The 25,637-nt window shown below is 42.1% G+C and overlaps 2 protein-coding genes and 1 long non-coding RNA gene across 3 annotated transcripts; 1 reads left to right on the forward strand and 2 right to left on the reverse strand.

The window, feature by feature from the left end:
- Positions 1-3,549: 3,549 nt before the first annotated feature.
- On the reverse strand, positions 3,550-5,699 carry LOC109865273 (zinc finger protein 629-like; the record flags this gene model as incomplete). Its single annotated transcript, XM_020453376.2, has 1 exon — positions 3,550-5,699. A coding segment is annotated over one exon (993 nt), but the record flags the coding sequence as incomplete, so codon positions are not given.
- Positions 5,700-7,225: 1,526 nt separating this feature from the next.
- Positions 7,226-10,848, forward strand: LOC109865715 (uncharacterized). The gene is made up of 3 exons (XR_002251613.2): positions 7,226-7,646; positions 8,930-9,213; positions 9,342-10,848. It is a non-coding gene; the product is annotated as an uncharacterized LOC109865715 (long non-coding RNA).
- Positions 10,849-17,823: 6,975 nt separating this feature from the next.
- LOC109865714 (zinc finger protein 629-like) lies at positions 17,824-25,405 on the reverse strand. Its single transcript, XM_020454100.2, has 2 exons — positions 25,161-25,405; positions 17,824-19,190 (listed from the first exon to the last, which is right to left on the reverse strand). Exons 1-2 carry the CDS (start codon positions 25,315-25,317, stop codon positions 18,172-18,174), a joined length of 1,176 nt encoding a protein of 391 aa, XP_020309689.1. The 5' UTR covers positions 25,318-25,405; the 3' UTR covers positions 17,824-18,171.
- Between the last annotated feature and the right edge of the window lie 232 nt (positions 25,406-25,637).

Here is a 25,637-nt window from a genome sequence, read left to right on the forward strand (position 1 = left end):
ACCCTCATAGATATCATCCTAACCAACTTCCCCTCTAAATACACCTCTGCTGTCTTCAACCAAGATCTCAGCGATCACTGCCTCATTGCCTGCATCCGTAATGGGTCAGCGGTCAAACGACCTCCACTCATCACTGTAAAACGCTCCCTGAAACACTTCTGCGAGCAGGCCTTTCTAATCGACCTGGCCGGGGTATCCTGGAAGGATATTGATCTCATCCCGTCAGTAGAGGATGCCTGGATATTTTTTTTAAATGCCTTCCTAACCATCTTAAATAAACATGCCCCATTCAAGAAATTTAGAACCAGGAACAGATATAGCCCTTGGTTCTCCCCAGACCTGACTGCCCTTAACCAACACAAAAACATCCTATGGCGTTCTGCATTAGCATCGAACAGCCCCCGTGATATGCAGCTGTTCAGGGAAGCTAGAAATCATTATACACAGGCAGTTAGAAAAGCCAAGGCTAGCTTTTTCAAGCAGAAATTTGCTTCCTGCAACACTAACTCAAAAAAGTTCTGGGACACTGTAAAGTCCATGGAGAATAAGAACACCTCCTCCCAGCTGCCCACTGCACTGAAGATAGGAAACACTGTCACCACTGATAAATCCACCATAGTTGAGAATTTCAATAAGCATTTTTCTACAGCTGGCCATGCTTTCCACCTGGCTACTCCTACCCCGGACAACAGCACTGCACCCCCAACAGCAACTCGCCCAAGCCTTCCCCATTTCTCCTTCTCCCAAATCCATTCAGCTGATGTTCTGAAAGAGCTGCAAAATCTGGACCCCTACAAATCAGCCGGGCTAGACAATCTGGACCCTTTCTTTCTAAAATTATCTGCCGAAATTGTTGCCACCCCTATTACTAGCCTGTTCAACCTCTCTTTCGTGTCGTTGAGATTCCCAAAGATTGGAAAGCAGCTGCGGTCATCCCCCTCTTCAAAGGGGGGGACACTCTTGACCCAAACTGCTACAGACCTATATCTATCCTACCGTGCCTTTCTAAGGTCTTCGAAAGCCAAGTCAACAAACAGATTACCGACCATTTCGAATCTCACCATACCTTCTCTGCTATGCAATCCGGTTTCAGAGCTGGTCATGGGTGCACCTCAGCCACGCTCAAGGTCCTAAACGATATCTTAACCGCCATCGATAAGAAACATTACTGTGCAGCCGTATTCATTGATCTGGCCAAGGCTTTCGACTCTGTCAATCACCATATCCTCATCGGCAGACTCGACAGCCTTGGTTTCTCAAATGATTGCCTCGCCTGGTTCACCAACTACTTCTCTGATAGAGTTCAGTGTGTCAAATCGGAGGGTCTGCTGTCCGGACCTCTGGCAGTCTCTATGGGGGTGCCACAGGGTTCAATTCTTGGACCGACTCTCTTCTCTGTATACATCAATGAGGTCGCTCTTGCTGCTGGTGAGTCCCTGATCCACCTCTACGCAGACGACACCATTCTGTATACTTCCGGCCCTTCTTTGGACACTGTGTTAACAACCCTCCAGGCAAGCTTCAATGCCATACAACTCTCCTTCCGTGGCCTCCAATTGCTCTTAAATACAAGTAAAACTAAATGCATGCTCTTCAACCGATCGCTACCTGCACCTACCCGCCTGTCCAACATCACTACTCTGGACGGCTCTGACTTAGAATACGTGGACAACTACAAATACTTAGGTGTCTGGTTAGACTGTAAACTCTCCTTCCAGACCCATATCAAACATCTCCAATCCAAAGTTAAATCTAGAATTGGCTTCCTATTTCGCAACAAAGCATCCTTCACTCATGCTGCCAAACATACCCTTGTAAAACTGACCATCCTACCAATCCTCGACTTTGGCGATGTCATTTACAAAATAGCCTCCAATACCCTACTCAACAAATTGGATGCAGTCTATCACAGTGCAATCCGTTTTATCACCAAAGCCCCATATACTACCCACCATTGCGACCTGTACGCTCTCGTTGGCTGGCCCTCGCTTCATACTCGTCGCCAAACCCACTGGCTCCATGTCATCTACAAGACCCTGCTAGGTAAAGTCCCCCCTTATCTCAGCTCGCTGGTCACCATAGCATCTCCCACCTGTAGCACACGCTCCAGCAGGTATATCTCTCTAGTCACCCCCAAAACCAATTCTTTCTTTGGCCGCCTCTCCTTCCAGTTCTCTGCTGCCAATGACTGGAACGAACTACAAAAATCTCTGAAACTGGAAACACTTATCTCCCTCACTAGCTTTAAGCACCAACTGTCAGAGCAGCTCACAGATTACTGCACCTGTACATAGCCCACCTATAATTTAGCCCAAACAACTACCTCTTTCCCAACTGTATTTAATTTTTATTTATTTATTTTGCTCCTTTGCACCCCATTATTTTTTATTTCTACTTTGCACATTCTTCCATTGCAAAACTACCATTCCAGTATTTTACTTGCTATATTGTACGTACTTTGCCATCATGGCCTTTTTTGCCTTTACCTCCCTTCTCACCTCATTTGCTCACATTGTATATAGACTTGTTTATACTGCATTATTGACTGTATGTTTGTTTTTACTCCATGTGTAACTCTGTGTCGTTTTATCTGTCGAACTGCTTTGCTTTATCTTGGCCAGGTCGCAATTGTAAATGAGAACTTGTTCTCAACTTGCCTACCTGGTTAAATAAAGGTAAAATAAATAAATAAAAATAAAAAATTGTATTAAATAACATTTTTTCTCCAACCCATGGCAAAATTTGTAGAACTGCAGAAAATGTGCTTTCAAACTGCACCTTTTTCTCTATTCCCAACTTGTGTAGACATGCAGGAAATGAATTTTAAAAGTGAGATTTATCTCTCTGCTGTCAAGAGGGGAGGCCACTAAACATTTGTGCCTGCTTGGGGCTGGATTATGAAACAGTACAAGTTTACTGGTACTATTAAGACACACTACTTGAGTCACAATCATGACTAGTTGTGTTACTTAGGCCTATGTCATAGCAACGAATCCCATGGCATCTAGACACTTAACATTATGACCAGCCATGTTGCAGAATTGTAACATTTTGAGGTTTTTCATAATTGCATTATCGTGTCATAATGTAAAATCAGCTATACCACATTTAGGTGTTTGGTTGGAATTAACAGTAGAGGCTAAATAATCTATCTTTTTACTATTAACAATTGCCCTTACTTCACATTGTGGTTTAGGATAGATTCTTATACACCCACAAACTATAAGGCTACACCTTGAATGCTTAAAGTAATGTCTCCATCAACACACACAAATCTACCAATTTAATAGAATTAGGTATTGGGAAGGTGCTGGCTCATTTGTTTTGCCGCCGCTACATATGGCTGTATCGCTCCGCTACACTCTAAAAGGAAAAGGTTTCTGGAGTATCCTGAAGGGGAACCCCTATAAGGTCTTCAAAGAACCCCTTTTAATGCATCCTCTAATAACCTTTTGAAGAACCTTTTGGGGTAAAAAAATTTAGCTACCCGCCCCCTTCCCGTTATTCTTATTAATAATAACACGCTTAACAATAACAACAATAACACTATTTTTTGTTCTCAGTGTGTTTTATGATTTCGGTGGCAAAGCAGAATAAAAAAATATCGAAATCTGAGGTAAACTCCCAGCAGAACCCCAAGTCCAATGGGGAAATCCTCTGGCCTGTTAATGTGTTGATGTTCTCTGTATCCATAGCCAAAATGATTTTGCAGTGCATAGTGCTCAAACAGGTTTCCTGTTATATTTATCAGAGGTGTAGGGAGGGTGAAAAATAGTCATTTTTACAGATTAACAAAACATGCACCCGACAGTATTCATACCTGTTTTAGTGGTGAATGTGAGTGAAAAAAAAACTGTTTTGTTAATGGTTTTCATACATATACCTTGTCCATAATGTAGAGGCCTATGGTATATTTGTCGACGAGGTAAGGACGGAAGATGGTAAATGGGATCTGCATAACATTCCAATACCAACTGACATATCTTTGTTGATTCATATCCATTGAATTGTGTCCATTTTCTGTTTTTAGAAAGATTTGCACAAATATGAAAAGAGAGATGGAATCATCATAAAACGTGCTGCAGACGTGTGCTGTGTTTGGTGATGTAGTGATTCAACGGGAACAGACAAGAAAGTAGGGTATGTCCACACTCCGGGGCCATAAAGGTCCAGACATGACTGTAGACATACAGGTCTAGGATCAGCTTACTCTCCCCTGACCATAGATCTGTTTGTAATTGCCTACCATATGTATCAACATTAACAGTATATATATATATATTCGCACACACACAATTAAATCAATATCATAAATGAAGAGAAATAATACAAAATGTATCGAAAATAATATTGGACATATGGCAAGGACACATTTTCTGGAAGTATTCATTTTAATGTATCAATAGCATCTGTCAGACTATTCTGGAGACATTCCAAAACAAACTAGCAGGAATTCCGCTTAATAATGACATGAAAACACCAAGAGACTTAACAGCAGACCTGTGAGTTGAACTACTCTGTACTGTTCGATCAAATCAAACTTTATTGTTCATAGAAAGTTTTACAATAGTAAATTCATGCCATCTATTTACCTGAAACCCAGAGAATGAATGATCCAGAGTTGCTTTGCTTTTCCAAAGTGTTGTCCATCTTCTAACAAGATGTCTTTGTCCTAATTCATTTCCTTTGTTTTCATTCTGTTTTCTTTATTTGTTTCTTTCTTTGTGGACATTCGTTCCTGTGTGAGTCAGAAAGTGCAAGTTCAGGTTTCCCTTCCGATTAAAGCTTTTCCCACAGTCACCACAGCTAAATGGTTTCTCTCCTGTGTGAGTCAGTATGTGCCTCCTTAGGTCCCCCTTCTGAATGAAGCTTTTCCCACAGTCACCACAGCTAAATGGTTTCTCGCCTGTGTGAATCCTCATGTGCCTGGACAGATGTCCTTTGAGTTTGAAGGTCTTTCCACAAAAGGGGCAGGTGGAGGGTTTCTCCACGTGACAGAGTCTGATATGGGCCTTCAATTTACAGGTGGAGTTGTAGAGTTTTTGGCAGAGGTGGCATTCGCTGGGTATCTTCTTAGCGAGAGTCTCATGCTCCTGAAGGTCAGTTTTCAGAGCAAACGTTTCACCACAGTCACAGCAGCGGAGAGTTTTTATAGACACGGTGCTGGGTTTGCAACAGTGTTCCCCCATTGATAGGTTGGGATTCAATGGTGGGCTGGGATGGAATGGTGACAGCAGCCTAAGTCCTACTGGGTCACTGCTTACAGCTGAGCTGTGGCTGTAGGAATCGTTTTGATTATCTGGGGGGTCACAGGGAATGTCGAGACCCTTTAGGTGGGTAAAAGTGACAAAATGTGGGAGATCCACTGGTTTAGAGGCACTCTCTCTGTTCTCCACCGTCTGGGTTTGGGGAAGAGTAAAGGACTGAAGTGGGTTTTCCTGATCACATTTACTTTTCACACAAAGAGGAGGGAATTTGAAAACTATGATGTCAGCCTCCTGCCCTTGAAGCTGCTCTTCCTCCTGACAGGTCCAGAGTTCCTCCTGTTCCTCTTTAATCTGTTTGGGTTCTAGGTCATCCTGCTGCAGACTGGTTCTCCACTCCTGCTCACATTGCTGCTGCTCAGGTGGAACCTCGTCTTCAGAGACAGCAACAGATAACCGAAGGGACTCTTGAGGGAAGGCGAAGAGGAGCAGAGGTTATCTATACCATATAATTAAAAACACTTAATCTCAATAAGATATACAGTACCAGTCAAAAGTTTGGACACACCTACTCACACCTACTACTCATTTTGACTATTATAATAGTGAAGACATCAAAACTATAAAATAACACATATGGAATCATGTAGTAACCAAAACAATTGTTAAACAAATCAAAATATATTTTATATTTGAGATTATTAAAGTAGCCACCCTTTGCCTTGACAACTTTGCACACTCTTGGCATTCTCTCAACCAGCTTCATGAGGTAGTCACTTGGAATGCATTTCAATTAACAGATGTGCCTGTTACATTTGTGGAATTTCTTTCCTTCTTAATGCGGTTCAGCCAATCAGTTGTTGTGACAAGGTAAGGGTGGTATACAGAAGATGGCCCTATTTGGTAAAAGACCAAGTCCAAATTATGGCAAGAACAGGTCAAATAAGCAAAGAGAAATGACAGTCCATCATTAATTTAAGACATGAAGGTCAGTCAATCTGGAATATTTGAAGAACTTTGAAAGTTTCTTCAAGTGCAGTCGCAAAAACTCTCAAGCGCTATGATGAAACTGGCTCTAATGAGGACCGCCACAGGAAAGGAACACCCAGAGTTACCTCTGCTGCAGAGGATCAGTTCATTAGTTACCAGCCTCAGAAATTACAGCCCAAATAAATGCTTCAGAGTTCAAGTAACAGACACATCCCAACATCAACTGTTCAGAGGAGACTGCGTGAATCAGGCCTTCATGGTCCAATTGCTGCAAAGAAACCACTACTAAAGGACGCCAATAATAAGAAGACCTGCTTGGGCCAAGAAACATGAGCAATGGACTTTAGACTAGTGGAAACCTTTTTTGGTTCCAACCACCATGTCTTTGTGAGACGCAGAGTAGGTGAACGGATGATCTCAGCATGTCTGGTTCCCACCGTGAAGCATGGAGGAGGGGGTGTGATGGTGCTTTGCTGATGACACTGTCAGTGATTTATTTATAATTCAATGCACATTTAACCCATATGGCTACCACAACTTTCTGCAGTGATACACAGTCCCACTAAGCGCAAACCAGATGGGATGATCATTTGTTTTTCAACAGAACAATGACACAAAACACACCCCCAGGCTGTGTAAGGGCTAGTTAACCAAGAAGGAGAGTGATGGAGTGCTGCATTAGATGACCTGGCCTCCACAATCACACAATCTCAACCCAATTGAGATGGTTTGGGATGAGTTGGATCGCAGAGTGAAGGAAAAGCAGCCAACAAGTGCTCAGCATATGTGGGAACTCCTTCAAGACTGTTGGAAAAGCATTCCTCGTGAAGCTGGTTGAGAGTGCCAAGAGTGTGAAACGCTGTCATCAAGGCTAAGAGTGGCTACTTTGAAGAATCTAAAATATATTTAGATTTGTTTAACACTTTTTGGGGGGGTTACTAAATTATTCCATATGTGTTATTTCTTAGTTTTGATGTCTTCACTATTATTCTACAATGTAGAAAATAGTACAAATAATGAAAAACTCATGAATGAGTAGGTGTGTCCAAACCTTTGACTGGTACTGTATATAACCAACTTTTAGACATCCCGGTGTACGCATACCGAGCTATATGCCATTTCAATAAGCTTTTCGTGACTAACTTTTTCATCATGCACGATAAACGTTACCTTGAACTATTTATTAAATGGTGATCCCTGTTAGCCTAAACAACGTAGCTGTTCATAAAACATTATTGTAGTTAGATATTTATAGATCTACATGCGAACCTTTTCTACATAGTTTTATGTCCGGTGTATTCCGCAGCAGTCTTCGTAGCCGATCATTCTCTTCCTGGTACTCGACTACCGTTTTCTCAACTGCCCCGAAAATCTCCACAGCAGCCGCCGTTAAACGCTCATTTAAGAACACATGCAACATCTGTAATGTAGACATTTTCAGGCGACTGAAAGGTGAGTATTCAACTGGTATGGCAAATACACTGATAACTAACCCCTTTAATATGTGGTATGGCTTTGTCCACAAACAAAACAAACCCTCTCCCAATTTTACTTCCGCATTGTCTTCTTCTGCTTGTATCAGTCGGCGGTGAGGCGGGAAACACATCACAGCATCCCCATGTGGATGGATGTTTACCAGAAGGTACACGGACAGAGTTTCCAATCAGTCTTGGTTCAGACCAGTAATAATGGAAAGAAATTAAATTACAAATGGGGAAACAGTTATAATAACGAATACGGTCATCTATGATAATTTCTTGCATGAACTGAACTGAAAGACAACACATTGTAACACTGGCAACGTCTGGCAACTAATGGCTTGGGAGGGACTTGTGTGATTGTATGTGCAATGAACCAGAGAATGCAGTTATCATGAGCAATTATAAAGAGTGTTATTGAAAATCACTGTAATGCACTTGAAACAGAGTTTGCACTTGTTCAAAGTGCACTTATCAGGAGTGAAGTGTATATCACTGCTTTCCAATAAATTCTAAGACAATCATGATTGCGCAGCATTACAGTTTTCCCCAAGTGTTAACACACTCAAATTGGAAACGCAATCACCGAAACCTGAAACTCATGTACCAAATCCCTAAACCAAGTCTGCAAAATTGCAAGCACAATTTGCTCTTTTACACTCCGTTTTCAATTCTATATCACACTTTTTGCAAAACCCTACACACAGTTCTCTAAATGAGGTACAACATTACAAATGAATATCTCTTTTGTTCCCTTTGGAAAGCAACGCCAATCACAATGCCAAGCTCTATACACCAATTGGCAACACCTACTCCTCACAGGTGTAAACACCAGTTGCTGAGTTGTTCGCTTAGAAATCAGAGCTTTAGCCTTATAAAAGGCCACAGATGAGCTCTCCTGTTTTGGAGTAAAATGGAAGTCAATGGTGAAGCTAGAGGTGAACGAGTGAGAGGAGGACGAGGAATGACAGTTGTCTCAGATGAGATCAGCGCCACATTGGTTGACCATGTGCTCAACCATGGATTGAGTTTGAGGGAGGCTGGGCAGAGAGTTCAGCCCAACCTGAGCCGCTACACGGTTGCATCTATCATCTGTACATTCAGAAATGAGAACCGGTAAGATGCCTACCATCTACAGTAGGCCTATGTTACTCAGTGATTGTTGGCCAATGTTACAGTAATGTCATTTCATATAGAAAGAAAATATATTATTTTAGCTTCCTGAAACCAATCATATCATATTTGGATCTTCTGCAGAACTGAGAGATGGCCAGGCCGTGGTGGAAGACACCGGCTGTTCACACCAGAACAGGAGACCACTATTGTGAACATGGTGGTGGCAAACAATACCATTAGACTAGGAGAAATCCAGAACTACATAATTGCAGACAACACAATATTCAATAACATTCACCAGGTGGGCTTGTCTACATTGGACCGTGTATTACAGCACAACCGAATCCGGATGAAATGGGTCTACAGGGGGCCATTTGAGCAAAACTCAAGAGAGGGATAAAGAACAGCGCTATGAATATGTGCAAGTTAGTAGCTATACTGTGAATTTACTATCATATCAGCACTGTATAGACACATTACAGTACTGTAATCCTGTGTATTGTGCCTCACCATATTGACTGCTCTAGGTCTGTCATATTGTTGTCTGTTTCAGAGTCTTGGAGCTGGATGCTGCTGCAATTCAGCACGTTTATATGTACATTTGAGGCTGGCTTCAACCTAGCCAAAAGTCAGGGATGGAACATTATTGGCCACCGTGCCATTGTGAATGTCCCTGGACAGCGTAGAGGGAATATCACCATGTGCGCAGCCGTTAGCCAGCAAGGCGTCCTCCATCACCATGCCAACCTTGGTCCCTACAACACCACCCTTCTCATTACATTCCTGGACACACTACATGGCATCCTCATTCCAGCCGAGCAGATGGGTGGACCAGAGCAGCCCAGGTATGTTGTCATCTGGGACAATGTGAGTTTCCACCGGGCTGCTCTGGTTGATCGACCACCCACAATTTATTGTCCTATACCTCCCACCATATTCCCCATTCCTAAACCCAATTGGAGACATTTTTCTGGCATGGCGATGGAAGGTGTATGACCGCCATCCCCTCACACGCATGCCTCTTCTCCAGGCAATGGAGGATGCATGAGGTGAAGTTGATGTGGGGGCTTTCGGTGGCTGGATCCGTCACTCCAGAAGATTCTTTCCCTGTTGTTTAGCCAGGGAGAACATCGCTTGTGATGTAGATGAGGTGCTGTGGCCAGACCAAAATATGATGCAGTATAATGTCTTTGTTCTTACATTTACATGTGTTTTTGTCTTTTTGTGTTTAGAGTTTTGAAAGAATGAGCCTATTTTATTTTTGTACAGAAAACCCTTTATCCTACTGGATGTTTTTCCTGGTTTTCTCCTGTTTGGTATGGAAAGTGTTACATACAAAACACAAGTGATCAAAAATACTGCATTTTGGAAATAAATGACATTGTTTTTGGTTCTGTATTGCGTTTGTGTTATGTATGTTTGAGTAGTATACATTGTTACAGTAATCTTTTACAACAGCTACAGTGTAACACTGAATAGGCATAAACCAACTGCTGGATATTCATAGTGTTGAGCACATCAGTGTGTTGTTGGTTGGTAGACAGATCTACTCAAATGACGTGTTTCATTTTGATGCTTAAAAAAAAAAACATTTTGGAAAGAGAACAGTTTTGAATGCAGTGTTTGCTTTTGCTAGAGATTTGTTTAGTTTTGGGGAAATGGGCCAACGTTCAGCAAACGTGGAAACCTGTAAGACGAAATTGAAATCCCTGACAAATAGAAGGAGATACATTAAAAAAAAATATCAATAACATCAGTCTGACCATCACCCTGAGACGTTCCAATACAAACAAGTGGAAGAGGAAGTCCAGTAGCTATAAGAGTCAGGCTGGTTCCCAGACTTGCCCCTCTACAAGATCATCGGCAGACTATCACCATCTACCCTCCTCTGACCAGCTCTCTCCGCTCAAGCCATGAACTGACCCTATGCGGTGGATGCAGCATTCAAAGACTAGGCCTCTTGATTGACCTGGGCTGTTATATTGCTTGGTTGTTTTTGCTCTTGAACCCCTTTAGATTCTATGAAAAGCGCTGTTGAATAAATGATTATTTACCTGCTTCCATGGAGTACATATTTGTTATCCTTGATGACCGCCAGAGGCCCGAAGTTAGCCTGCATTCCCGATAAGGGGGGGGGGACTCAAAGTTCAAATACAATTACAATGCTCTGATTTAAAATGACAGTGGATAGTTGACACCATCTCCTGTGCAGCTGCGCTGCACTCTTAGCCACCCATCCATTGAGAGTCTGATCCCACGCAATCTGTGGAAAAAGATGATAGGAATGAGAATCAATATTTAACCATCTATCGTTTTCTATCACTCAACCATTTCCGAATTACAAACCCTTTGTGTCCTGTGTATTGTGTTTGATGTATTATTCCACAAATGTTTCTTGACAGGATATGAAGATTTGTTGGCATCGTTGTGGTCCTTCTTATGCCCGAAAACAAGCCAACCCCCTCTGCTGTTCTTGGACTTTACATCCAGGGGTGGCACTGTTGGTCGTCTCTGGACCACATGCAGGAGTTTGAGTTGGTCTGTTGGCGGCAGAAGGACTTTCAGTCACGTGGCTGGTCTTCTATTCCTGGCCCAGGACGTACACATACAGTGCATTCTGAAAGTATTCAGACCCCGTGACTTTTTCCACATTTTGTTAAATCAAATGTTATTGGTCACACACACATGGTTAGCAGATGCTATTGGTCACGTACACATGGTTAGATGTTATTAGTCACGTACACATGGTTAGATGTTATTAGTCACGTACACATGGTTAGCAGATGTTGTTGCGAGTGTAGCAAAATGCTTATGCTTCTGGATCCGACAGTGCAGCAGTATCTAACAGGTAATATCTAACAATTCCATAGCAAAACCTAATACACACAATATAGTAAAGGAATGGGATGAGAATATATAAGTATAAAACATTTGGATGAGCAGTGACAGAGCGGCTAAGATGCAATAGATCGTAAATAATAGATAGTGAAGGATACAGTATGTACATATGAGATGAGTAATGCAAGATATGTAATTATTAAAGTGACTAGTGTTCCATTTATTAAAGTGGCCAATGAGATCAAGTCTGCAGGTAGGCAGCCGCCTCTCTGTGCTAGTGGTGGCTGTTTAACAATACGATGACCTTGAGATAGAAGCTGTTTTTCAAGCTCTCTGTCCCAGCTTTGATGCACCTGTACTGACCTCACCTTCTGGATGATAACGGGGTGAACAGGTAGTGGCTCGGGTAGTTATTGTCCTTGATTATCTTTTTTTGCCTTCCTGTGACATCGGGTGTTGTAGGTGTCCTGGTGGGCAGGTAAATTTGCCCCCGGTGATGCCTCTGGAGAGCACTGCAGTTGTGGGCGGTTGAAGAGGTGCTGTTACACCTTTTTCACCACACTGTCTGTGTGCATGGACCATTTCAGTTTGTCGGTAATATGTACACAGAGGAACTTAACTTTCCACCTTCTCCACTGCTGTCCCGTCGATGGGGAGTGCTCCCTTTGCTGTTTCCTGAAGTCCACGATGTCTGTAGTCCATGTTTTGGTGACATTGAGTGAGAGGTTATTTTCCTGACACCACACTCCGAGGGCCCTCACCTCCTCCCTGTAGGCCGTCTTGTCGTTGTTGGTAATCAAGCCTACCACTGTAGTGTCGTCTGCAAACTTGATGATTGAGTTGCAGCATGGCCATGCACGCCTACGTGTGTGAACAGGGAGTACAGGAGGGGGCTGAGCACACACCCTTGTTGTCCCACAGTGTTGAGGGTCAGCGGAGTGGAGATGTTGTTTCCTACCTTCACCACCTGGGGGTGGCCTGTCAGGAAGTCCAGGACCCAATTGCACAGGGCGGGGTTGAGACCTAGGGTCTCAAGCTTAATGATGAGTTTGGAGGGTACTATGGTGTTGAATGCTGAGCTGTAGTCAATGAACAGCATTCTTACATAGGTATTCCTCTCGTCCAGATGGGATAGGGCAGTGTGCAGTGCATCGTCTGTGGACCTATTGGGGCGGTAAGCAAATTGGAGTGGGTCTAGGGTGACAGGTAGGGTGGAGGTGATATGATCCTTGACTAGTCTCTCAAAGCACTTCATGATGACGGAAGTGAGTGCTACGGGGCGATAGTTCAGTTACCTTAGCTTTCTTGGGAACAGGAACAATGGTGGACATCTTAAAGAATGTGGGAACAGCAGACTGGGATACGGAGATTGAATATGTCCACAAACACACCAGCCAGCTGGTCTACGCATTCTCTGAGGGCGCGGCTGGGGATGCCGTCTGGGCCTGCAGCCTTGCGAGGATTAACACGTTTACATGTTTTACTCACAGAGAAGGAGAGCCCATAGACATCAAATTACATTTCATTAGTCACATGCGCCGAATACAACAGGTGACCTTACAGTGAAATGCTTACTTACGTGCCCCTAACCAACAATTGAGTTAAAAATAAGAATAAGAAATAAAAAGTAACAAGTAATTAAAGAGCAGTAGTAAAATAACATTAGCGAGACTATATACAGGGAGGTACAGGTACAGGTACAGAGTCAATGTGTGGGGGCACCGGTTAGTCAAGGTAATTGAGGAAATATGCACATGTAGGTAGAGTTATTAAAGTGAGTAGATGATAACAACAGAGAGTAGTAGCGGTGTAAAGGGGGGGGGGGCAATGCAAATAGTGTGGGTAGCCATTTGATTAGATATTCAGGGGTCTTATGGCTTGGGGGTAGAAGCTGTTTAGAAGCCTATTGGACCTGGACTTGGCACTTCGGTACCGCTTGCCGTACGGTAGCAGAAAGAACAGTCTATAACTAGAGTGGCTGGAGTCTGACAATTTTTAGGGCCTTCAGCTACAGTGGTAGCAGGCCGTGTCAGTGGCACTGCGTTGTCCTCAAAGCGCGTAAAGAGGTGGTTCAATTTATCTGGGAGCAAGACGTCGATGCGTCGGGCTGATTTTCTTTTTGTAATCCGTGATTGTCTGCCACATACGTCTTGTGTTTGAGCCATTGAATTGCGACTCCACTTTGTCTCTATACTTCCACTTTGCTTGTTTGATTGCCTTATGGAGGGAATAACTACACTGTTTTCTATTCGGCCATGTTTCCAGTCGCCTTGCCATGATTAAATGTGGTGGCACTTGCTTTCAGTTTTGCGCGAATGCTGCCATCAATCCACAGTTTCTGGTTAGGGAAGGTTTTAATAGTCCCAGTGGGTACAACATCTCCTATACACTTCCTTATAAACACGCTCACCGAGTCAGCGTAGACTTCAATCTTATTGTCTGAATCAATCTGAGTCCATCCCAAATGGGAATCATAATTGCCTCAGTATCTGGCCAATTTGGGTATTTCAAATCATATGTTGTATATTTCTACATTGGGTAATGCTAGTCCTCCTTTACCCCTTGGAGCATAGAACTTTTTTCTCATCCCAAAGATAATCCTGAATCATTCGATTGAACTGCTTAAATAGTAAGGGAGAAATGGTCACAGGGAGCATCATGGACACATAATTAAACTGGTGCCACAACCATCTTAACAGGATTTATTTTGCCTCATAAAGTCAAATTAAACCACCTTCATTTATCAATATTATTCTAGTTTTTTAAAGTAGTGGCATCATATTAATTTGCATGATATTCTGTAGTTCGTTGCTCAGTCTTATACCCAGGTATTTCATCCCTGGTGGCACCCATTTTAACTGAAATTAAGTCATTGCAACAGGAGGACATCATTTGGATACAGGCATAACCTCTGACTTCTGACAATTAATCTTATAACCACATATCTGTGAGAACATGTCAATTGTTCTCAAAACCAGAGGGATTGATGCGGCCGGTTCCCTAATAAGTAACAATATGTCGTCAGCATATAAAAACACCTCATGCTCTCTGGCACCTCCCTTCACTCCCTTGATTCCTGAATCAGCTCTGATTGCTGCTGCCAAGGGCTCCAAAAATAGAGTAAAAAGGAGAGGTGAGAGAGGACTGCCCTGCTTGGTTCTTCGTTGACAAATAAAAAAAGGAAGAGATCATACCATTTGTGAGGACTGCTGCTCTTGGATTGGAGTTATAATACCTTAACCCACATGTCAAAAAGCCCCACTCCACCCTATCGAATGCCTTCTCCGCATCGGCTGCCACCTGAGTATCCTCTTTTTGTCTCTGCCATGTGAGGTGAAGCAAACGTCTAAGGTTGTCTGTGGAGGTTCTACTTTTTACAAATCGCACCTGATCTGTGTGAGGTAAAAACCTTCTCCAGCCTCATGGCTAGTACTTTGGAGAGCACCTCACAATCAACTCCGAATGTGGGTCAGTGAGGTCTCTATCTTTCTTGAGAATGAATGAAATGAGTGCAGTTGTTAAAAGTGACAGGTAGCTGCTCCAGTTCTCTAACTATTTTTCCAACTCTTTAATTTGAGACTCTAGTTTTTCAACTCTTTCTCCATCTTCCCTTTCTCTTTCTACTGGTGTGTGCTATTATTTTGCCCCTAACATAAGCTTTAGAGGCCTCCCACACCGTACTCAATCTATCAATGGAACCAATATTTGTTTGAAAAACAAACAAACACTTGAGATCTTCATTGAGGGAAAGATGAAATGTTTCGCCTTGGAATAAGGACGTACTAATCCTCCATCCAGTACCATTCGTAGCCATATCAGCCTCAACTGCTATACATAATTCCACTGTTGTGTGGCCTGTCAAAGCAACAACCCTTATTTCACAATCCCATCACCTCTTTAGTCATACTCTTGGAAGTTAGGAAGTCATCTATCCAGGAATGATATGAATGGTTATGTGAATAAAACATATGTTCCTTCTCTCTAGGATTGACAAGTTTCCATATATCTACCAGACCCAGATCCCTCATTAATAGGTGTGTCGCTGCTCCGTCCCTTGCTACAGTTTTAGAAGAAGTAGTTTTTTAAATCAAGAATACCATCCTGGACCAATGATTTCTCCCATAACCTTATTAACCTTATGGAAAAAAACAGGATCCTCCTTGTTTTGTGCATAAATATTACACATATTAACCTTATTACCATTTACCAGAGCCTCAACACAAATGATTCTTTCTTCCTCCTCGTTACGTTGCTTTAACATGATGAAATTGCAACACCATGTTTTTTTGCTTGAAAATGAGCTATCTGGTCTGCCCAACAAGATCCCTTTTCAATTTAGCGGCCTCTGAATCAACCAAATTAGTTTCTTGAATAAAAGCGAAATCACTTAAAAGCGGTCACCCTAGTCCCAAGCCCCTCACCTTCTCACCCCCCCTCTTCTCAGGACACCATAGTAAAAAATGAATAAAAAGGAAATGATTTTAATATAGCATATACTTGTATTCACCCACCAAATGGCAATACGTAACATTAACTGAAAGGGGGTAAACAACATTTTCTATGAACTCATCAAATCAGATCAATTAAAATAATGGCAACGTTGTTAGTTCCATCTACTTTTGACCAGGCAACTTGAATACAGTCACTGAGTACCCAACCAGCTAATCAGCCAGTAACAAAAATAGCAACATTGTAGCTATACAGTCTGAAATAGCTAAATACTGTAGCTATTAGTTTGCACGGTGCCTTTGCGATAGTGTGTCACATAAACACCACATAGAACTCGCCAGCAAATATAGCTATGCCGTTCATGCCCTTGTTTCTGGTCCTCTGAGTTTTTCTTGAGGACTTTTCTTGAGGAAACTTACATCCAACTCATTGTGCCTTGTTGCGGTCAAAAGCCTCCTTTTATCGGGAAAGAATGATAGCTTGAAGCTCTTAACTCTCTCATCACATTGGCCAGCTCTCTCTCTCTCACCAGATTCCTGAGAAAGCAGATGATGATCGGTTTAGGCGGCAGATTATTTTAACCTTTATTTAACTAGGCAAGTCAGTTTAGAAGAAATTCTTATTTACAATGACAGCCCACCGGGAAACAGTGGGTTCAGGGGGAGAATGGCAGATTTTTACCATCAGCTTTGGGATTTGTCAGCTTGGGTTTACTGGCCCAATGCTCTAACCACTAGGCTACCTGATTCTCGCGTGTTATAGGTTAGAACCGTGGACTCGTTGAAGCTCAGATTTGTCCAGATCCACCCCCAGAGCCTCCAAGATAATTTGTCTCACACATTCCCTCTGCTTGCTATCCTCCAGACCCTCCTTGACCCCTAAAAGTCTTGAAATGAGGCGCCCTGTCTCGGTTAGCTTGCACCCTTCTGTGGAGTTCCTCAGACAGTTTGGTCGTCCTGCAGCGTTGATATCCGACCCTCTGCCTCATCTAGCCTCTGTAATATGACCGATAAATCTTCTTGCATATCCATCTGAGATTGCTTGACCTGAGAAACTTCCGATTCAAGAAATGGGACTCTACCCATTTCTTCCATGGCCTTCTGTAGGGATGATTGCAAGGCCGACAATGAGCTGGGTTCTATGTTCTGCCCTGTCAGATATACGAAGAAGCAGGCCTTGTAAATTAGTGAGATTTCAGTCTGTGTATGAAAGTGATCAGAATCTTGATATAGGCTTATGGAATTAGGGGCTCGACTCAATAGCGACTGAAATGTAAAGGCAATGTTGCTGCCTTCGAGTGATTGCATTCACAGTAAGAAAAAACGGCATATGTCGACTCAATCGGAAATGACCTTGAATTAAATTTAAATTGCGCCATACCACGGCTCTTCAGTGATACGATTGAATCGAGCCCTAGATTTTCAATGTCTGAGGACAGTATCTCCAGTTAGTGCTGCAGATTGTGCTGTTTGGTGATGTAGTGATTCTGGGGGAACAGACAACAAAGAGGGGTATGGCCACAGTCCTTGGCCATAAAGGTCCAGACATTACCCACCAATGGCTCCAAATATCCTACACATATCCATGAGGAAGGGAAACACAAAACGTACCATTTATCAGTCTGTAGTTTCCTGCCATAGACACTGTATGAACAATAACCGTATTTAAAAATATATATATATATAAGATTAAATCAATATCATAAATGAGCAGCATTAACAAAAATTGCTGAAAATTTTAATTGGACAAATGCAAGTACACATTTTATTGGCGTATACATTTTTATATTTTCCAGACATTCTTAAAACAAACGACCAGGAATTCCTGTTTATAATGAAGTGAATACATCAAGAGACTTTGAACAGCAGACCATGAGTTTAACTACGCTGTAGTGTTAGATCAAATCAAACTTCTTAAAAAAAAATTTTTTTACATAGAACATTTTACAAAAGAAAATTCATGACATCTATTTGTCTGAAATCCAGAGAATGAATGATCAAGAGATCCCAAAGCGTGTTGTCCATCTTCCGACAAGATGTCTTTGTCCTAATTCGTTTCCTCTTTGTGTTTTCATTCTGTTTTTTTGACTTGTTTCTTTATTTGTGGACGTTCTCTCCTGTGTGAGTCAGTATGTGCAAGTTCAGGTTTCCCTTCCGATTAAAGCTTTTCCCACAGTCACCACAGCTAAATGGTTTCTCTCCGGTGTGAGTCAGTACGTGCCTCCTTAGGTCCCCCTTCTGAATGAAGCTTTTCCCACAGTCACCACAGCTAAATGGTTTCTCTCCGGTGTGAGTCCTTATATGTTCAGTTAGGTGTCCCTTCTGATTGAAACTCTTACCACAGTCTCCACAACTAAACGGTTTCTCTCCTGTGTGAATCCTCGTATGTCTGGACAGATCTCCTTTGAGTTTGAAGGTCTTTCCACAAAAGGGGCAGGTTGAGGGTTTCTCCACGTGACAGAGTCTGACATGGGCCTTCAATTTACAGGTGGAGTTGTACCGGTTTTTGCAGAGGCAGCATTCACTGGGTCTCTTCTTGGCGAGAGTCACATGCCCCTGCAGGCCAGCTTTCAGAGCAAACATTTCACCACAGTCACAGCAGCGGTGAGTTTTTCTAGACGTGGTGCTGGGTTTGGAACAGTGTTCCCCCATTGATGGGATGGGATCCAATGGTGGGCTGCTGTCAAGTCCTACAGGGTCACTGCTTACAGCTGAGTTGTGACTGTAGGCATTGTTTTGATTATCTGGAGTGTCACAGGGAATGTCAAGACTCTTCAGGTGGGTAACAGTGACAAACGGTATGAGATCCACTGATTTAGAGGCACTCTCTCTGTTCTCCACCGTCTGGGTTTGGGGAAGAGTCAAGGAATGAAGAGGGTTCACCTGATCACAATCACTTTTCAAATAAAGATGAGGTAATTTGAACTCTATGATGTCAGCCTCCTGCCCTTGAAGCTGCTCTTCCTCCTGACTGGGCCTGAGTTCCTCATGTTCCTGTTTAATCTGTGTGGGCTCTGAGTCCTCCTGCCCCAGACTGGGGCTCCACTCCTGCTCAAAGTGTTGCTGCTCACAGGGAATATTCTCTTCAGAAACAGCGAGAGAGAGCTGCAAGGAGTCTGAAGGGAAGGTGCAGAGGTTATTTGTATACCACAGAATTAAATAGAACTGAATGATACAACTGAATGATACATCTCTATGATATATAGATCTACAGCCTTTAGACATACCTGAGTGCACATACCAAGCAATATGCTATTTCAATAAGTTTTTCATGACAGACAACTTTTAAATCATGCACAGTAAAAAAATACATACAAAACTGTTCTATAAAGGCTTGCAAATGCTAAAGCAGGCCATTGGATTCCAGGTGGTGCCTAGTGTTTGGGAGAGTAGCTGACGGAAGGGTTGTGGAATCCAATGGGCTGGTTTAGCATTAGCAAGCAGCATTTCAATCTTCTAATTACATCATTATCAGCGACACCTTCCATCCCTGGATTGAGGTACATTTTTCAAGCAATATCCCTGATTTGTCACTGCAGTACAAACATGGGCAAGCTGTGTTTCGACTTGAAGGAGAAGATACTCGAGTTTTAACTAGATATTTATACTGCCCTATAAAGGCAAAGAGGACTAACAACACAAACAGTGAAACTGAGAAAAATGCCTGGAGTTTGATTTTGCTACCCAGCCAAATATGGTGTAGGTAGATACAGTGCCTTAATTAAGTATTCACACCCCTAGACTTGTTACAAATTTTATGTTACAGCCTTAATTGTAAATGGATTAAATAAATAAGAATCTCACCCATCTACACACAATAACCCATAATGACAAAGTGAAAACATGTTTAGACATTATTTATTAAAAATGAAATCTCATTTACATAAGTATTCACACCTGAGTCAATAATTTGTAGAAGCTCTTTTGGCAGTGATTACAGCTTTGAGACATCTTGGATATGTCTATATCAGCTTTGGATTTGTGAATTTTCTCCCATTCTTCCTTGCAGATAGTATCAAGCTCTGTTAAATTAGATATGAAGTGGCAGTGAACAGCAATCTTCAAGTCTTTCCACAGAATTTCAATGGGATTCAAGTTCGAGCTTTGGCTGGGCCACTCAATGACTTTTACATTTTTATTCTGAATCCATTACAGAAATGCTTTGGCTGTATGCTTTGGGTCATTGTCCTATTGGAATGTAAATCTTTGCCCCCAGTCAAAGGTCGTTTGCACTCTGAAGCATGTTCTCATCTAGGATTTGCCTGTTTTAGGCTCTATTCACTGTTCCCTCTATCCTCACCAGTCTCTTTCACTGAAAAGAATCCCCAAAGCATGATGCTGCCATCACCATGCCTCACAGTAGGGTTGGTGTTAGACAGGTTTTGATCTGTCCCTGGTTTCCTCCAGACATAGTGCTTTGCATTCAGGCCAAAGAGTAACAATTTTGCCTGATCAGACCACATAATCTTTTGTCTTATACTCTCGGGAGTGGCTTCCTTCTGGCCACTCTCTCATAAAGCCCAGATTGGTGAAGTGCAATAGAGACTGTTGTCCTTCTGGCAGGTTCTCCCATCTCTGCCAATGAACTCTCTAGTTCCATCAGGGTGATTACTGGGATCTTGGTCACCTCTCTGACCAAGGTCCTTCTTGTCCAGTTTGGTCAGCACTAGGCAGTCTGGGTAGTTCCATATTTTTTCAATTTCCCAATGGAGACCACAATGCACTTGGAAACTTTCAACACCCTAGAAATGGTTTTATACCCTTCCCCAGCTATATGCCTCATCACATCTCAGAACTCTACAGACAGTTCCTTGGACTTCATGGTAGTTTCTGCTCTGACATACACCGTCAACTGTGGTACCTTATATAGACAGGTGTGTTTCTTTCTTAATCACGTCCAAACAATGTAATTGGCCACAGGTGCACTCCAATCAAGCCATAGTTGTGGCGCAAGAATGATCAGAGGAAATTGGAAGCACCTGAGCTCAAAATTAGAGCGTCATCGTAAAGGGGTGTGAATACTTATGTAAATGAGAAATTTCAGTATTTCATTTTCAATATATTTGCAAAAATGTGTAAAAACATGTTTTCACTTTGTCATTATGTGGTATTGTGTGTAGATGGGTGAGAATATCAATACTCTCTGAAGGCACTGTATGTTTGGGGCAAATCGATCACATCACCAAGTACCACTCTTCACACATTATTTTCAAGGATGGTGGTGGCTGCATCATGTTATGGATATGCTCTTCTTCGGTAAGGATTAGGGAGTTTTTTTAACAAAAATAAATGAAGAGCTGAGCACAGGCAAAATCCTAGAGGAAAACCTGCTCCAGTCTGCCTTCTAAAGACAAAGACAAATTCACTTTTCAGCAGGACAATAACCTAAAACTCAAGGCCAAATATACACTGGAGTTGCTTACCAAGTTAACATTGAATGTTCCTGAGTGGCCTAGTTGGTTTTGACTTTAAAAAAAAATCTATGACAAGACTTGAAAATGGCCATCTAGCGATGATTGACAACCAACTAGACAGAGGTTGAGGAGTTAAAAATAAAAAAAACATGCAAATAATATTGTACAATCCAGGTGTGTTTACCAAAAAAAGACTTGGCTGTAATCACTGCCAAAGGTGATTCTAACATGTATTAACTCAGGGGGTCGAATATTTATCTAATGAAGATATATTAGTTGTATTTTTTATCTTTAAAAAATAAGTTAGAATTTTTCATCCACTGTAAGAGCTTTGAAAAATTACAATTAAATTAATTTTAATCCCAATTTGTAACAAGAAAATTTGGAAAACGTCAAGGGGTGTGAATACTTTCTGAAGGCAATGTAAGTGGAAATGCATTGATGATCTTATTATAAATTCATTTTTTTCTGCATATGTGTCTTTCAGGTTGCTTTTCTTTTTGATGGAAAGAGTTTGAGAGTAACTCAGCAAAAAAAGAAACGTCCTCTCACTGCCAACTGCGTTTATTTTCAGCAAACTTAACATGTGTAAATATTTGTATGAACCTAAAAAGATTCCACAACAGACATGTGACTAACAGAAATGGAATGTGTCCCTGAACAAAGGGGGGGTCAAAATCAAAAGTAACAGTCCGTATCTGGTGTGGCCACCAGCTACATTAAGTACTGTAGTGCACCTCCTCCTCATGGACTTCACCAGACTTGCCAGATCTTGCTGTGAGATGTTACCCCACTCTTCCACCAAGGCACCTGCAAGTTCCCGGACATTTCTGGGGGGAATGGCCATAGCCCTCACCCTCCGATCCAACAGGTCCCAGACGTGCTCAATGGGATTGAGATCCGGGCTATTCGCTGGCCATGGCAGAACACTGACATTCCTGTCTTGGAGGAAATCATGCACAGAATGAGCAGTATGATCCTCCAGTATTGTCATGCTGGAGGGTCATGTCAGAATGAGCCTGCAGGAAGGGTACCACATGAGGGAGGATGTCTTCCCTGCAACGCACAGCGTTGAGATTGCCTGCAATGACAACAAGCTCAGTCCGATGATGCTGTGACACACTGCCCAGACCACGACGGACCCTCCACTTCCAAATCGATCCCGCTCCAGAGTACAGGCCTCGGTGTAACGCTCATTCCTTCGACAATAAACACAAATCATTCAATCACCCCTGGTGAGACAAAACCGCGACTCATCAGTGAAGAGCACCTTTTGCCAGTCCTGCCTGGTCCAGCGACGGTGGGTTTGTGCCCATAAGCGACATTGTTGCCGGTGATGGTTGATGAGGACCTGCCTTACAACAGGCCTACAAGCCCTCAGTCCAGCCTCTCTCAGCCTATTGCGGACAGTCTGAGCACTGATGGAGGGATTGTGCGTTCCTGGTGTAACTCGGGCAGTAGTTGTTGCCATCCTGTACCTGTCCCGCAGGTGTGATGTTCGGATGCACCGATCCGTTACACATGGTCTGCCACTGCGAGGACGATCAGCTATCCGTGCTGTCTCCCTGTAGCGCTGTCTTACACGTCTCACAGTACGGACATTGCAATTTATTGCCCTGGTCACATCTGCAGTCCTCATGCCTCCTTGCAGCATGCCTAAGGCACATTCACACAGATGTGCAGGGACCCTGGGCATCTTTCTTTTGGTGTTTTTCAGAGTCAGTAGAAAGGCCTCTTTAGTGTCCTAAGTTTTCATAACTGTGACCTTAATTGCCTACCCTCTGTAAGCTGTTAGTATATTAACGACCTTCCACAGGTGCATGTTCATTAAATGTTTATGGTTCATTGAACAAGCATGGGAAACCATGTTTAAACCCTTTACAATGAAGATCTGTGAAGTTACTTGGATTTTTACAAATTATCTTTGAAAGACAGGGTCCTGAAAAAGGGGCGTTTCTTTTTTTTGCTGAGTTTACATTCCAACTGTATTTAACAGCTTTATGTAATGTTTTCACGTTTTGAATGTTGTATTTAAGTAACCCTCAAGACCTTTTTCACCATAAGAAATTTAATCACAGAGAATGTTTACTTAATAAATATTTCACATTGTATAACTATCATTATAACTCTTGTCATTTGCTTTATCTTAGCTAGCTTTTACATATTTTGTTTTTATCTTTCTCACCATTTATGGGTATTTGCAGTTCTATCGTAATTGTTGCGCAGGACTGTGGTATGTTTATTCTGGTGATGACTGGATCACTGCCAGTATTATGGTGTGTGTCTAATTATGATCAGGATTGCCTGAACTCGGAACCCGGTTGAATAGCAAGGCAAACCACAGTAACTGCAGTAGGGATGTTAATAAAAGTTGACCATTAGTCACTGAAAATACATTTGACCGTCATACTTATCAGTCTATCGGTTAATTTGCATAATTCGGTGGAATTAAATTGGTGTCCGAATTTAACAAAATCGGTCTTAAAACAGACAGTGTCTTGGTCGACGGGGAATTGTTATTTAGCCGAAAATATTAATGTACAGTGAGTTAGAGTTAAAAATTTGATTTCTTATGTCAACTAATGGCTGTCAGTGAGCCGAGACTCGTTGCTAGGCAGGCTACAGGGAGCAGTGGGCGAGAGGTGCAAAACGTTTCACAGCCTCTCATGTTCTACTGGTTTTTATATCAACTTTCTTTCGTTGTCAAGATGCCAAAGTCACAATTCTAGTCTTAGTAACCACCCTTTTCCTAGGTGTTGCACATTTACATTTTCCCTCTAAATTTCGAATGAAAAATGTTAATCTCGGTCACATGAATCTGTTCTTATAAGGTGCGTCTTTTAGAAGAGTGTTTTCCCGCAAATTGCATTTTGGCAAATGTTTGAAAAGGATGCATTCCATTCTCTGCTTCATTACAGTAGTTGCATGTTCAATAATATGAGAGGATAGGCTTGCTATTGTCGCATGTTTTTTTGTCCGTTCCTTTACTTCGATTTTGTAGTTCATAATCTAAGTAAAAAACAAGACATATAGCAGTAAGTGAAGTTACTGCACTCTGAACCAATAGTGTGTGATTGCGGAGCACAATTCGTAACTTTGACAACAGAGGCATATAACAATAATTACAATTTGATGTGTTGAATGTCTCCTTCGCTAACAAGTATGCGTTTAAAACAGCTTTTTATCCCGGGTCTCTAATTTTCCGCCTGTAGAAGTGGGAGATTACATTGTAATTTACTCTCGAGTGACTGTTTGGTCTAGAATGGCTTGTTTTAAACTGTTTTAAACTGTTTTAAACGGAACAGCACATTCAACACGTCTAATATTAAGTATTGTTCGTAGATATACTAAATATGCTTCTTGACTGGAAACCTTTATGGTGAATATGGACGCCTGGCTATGGAAGCGTCCGCAACGAGCTGTCCGTAAACAATGGCGTTGCAGGAACGAAGCAAGATTCCACCCTTCTCTGAACAACTAACGTTAGTTATTGCAAATTGGAAACTTCTGTTTCTCTTAAACATAAAATAATTTTACCAGGTCACTTTGTAACAAGATAAAAACATACTACAAAGCTTGATTTGTGTCTCAACAAAATGTTTACCAAAAGTGTAATTACTGCGGTTTGCAATTTTAAGGCAGAATAGATCGAAATGATACGAGCTATTTTACATGGTTTTATGTCCGGTGTTATCCGCAGTAGTCTCCGTAGACGATAATTCTCCTCCTGGTACTCCGCTACCGTTTTCTCAACTGCTCCGAAAATCTCCACAGCAGCCGCCTTTAAACGTTCATTTAAAAACACATGCAACAACTGTAATTTAGACATTTTCAGTCGACAGACTTTGATTTTCAGCGAGTTTTCGCTTCGTTCACAAGGAAAGAATGGTTGCCACAAACAAAACAAACCCCGTTTTACTTCCGTATTGTCTTCTTCTGCTTATATCAGTGGGTGGTGAACCCATAAAAACATCACAGCCCCCCCATGTGGATGGAGTTTCACTACAGACCAGTGATGGAAATAGATAACTTAATGTGGGGAAGTTTTAATTAGTAAAAGGGTGATCTTGGATGATCATTTCTTGCATGAACTGAAAGACAACACATTGTAATACAGGCGACTCCTGACAACTGGAGTCAGGGCGGCAG

Source organism: Oncorhynchus kisutch, linkage group LG20 (assembly GCF_002021735.2).
Source record: "Oncorhynchus kisutch isolate 150728-3 linkage group LG20, Okis_V2, whole genome shotgun sequence".
NCBI lineage: Eukaryota > Metazoa > Chordata > Actinopteri > Salmoniformes > Salmonidae > Oncorhynchus > Oncorhynchus kisutch.

Excerpts from the sequence above, each read along its gene's own strand:
- LOC109865714 (XM_020454100.2), bottom strand. The coding sequence starts at position 25,317 with ATGTCTAAATTACAGTTGTTGCATGTGTTTTTAAATGAACGTTTAAAG. Across the intron at positions 19,191-25,160 it reads AACACCGGACATAAAACCAT|ACTCCTTGCAGCTCTCTCTC; the intron begins GTAAAATAGCTC and ends CCTTCCCTTCAG.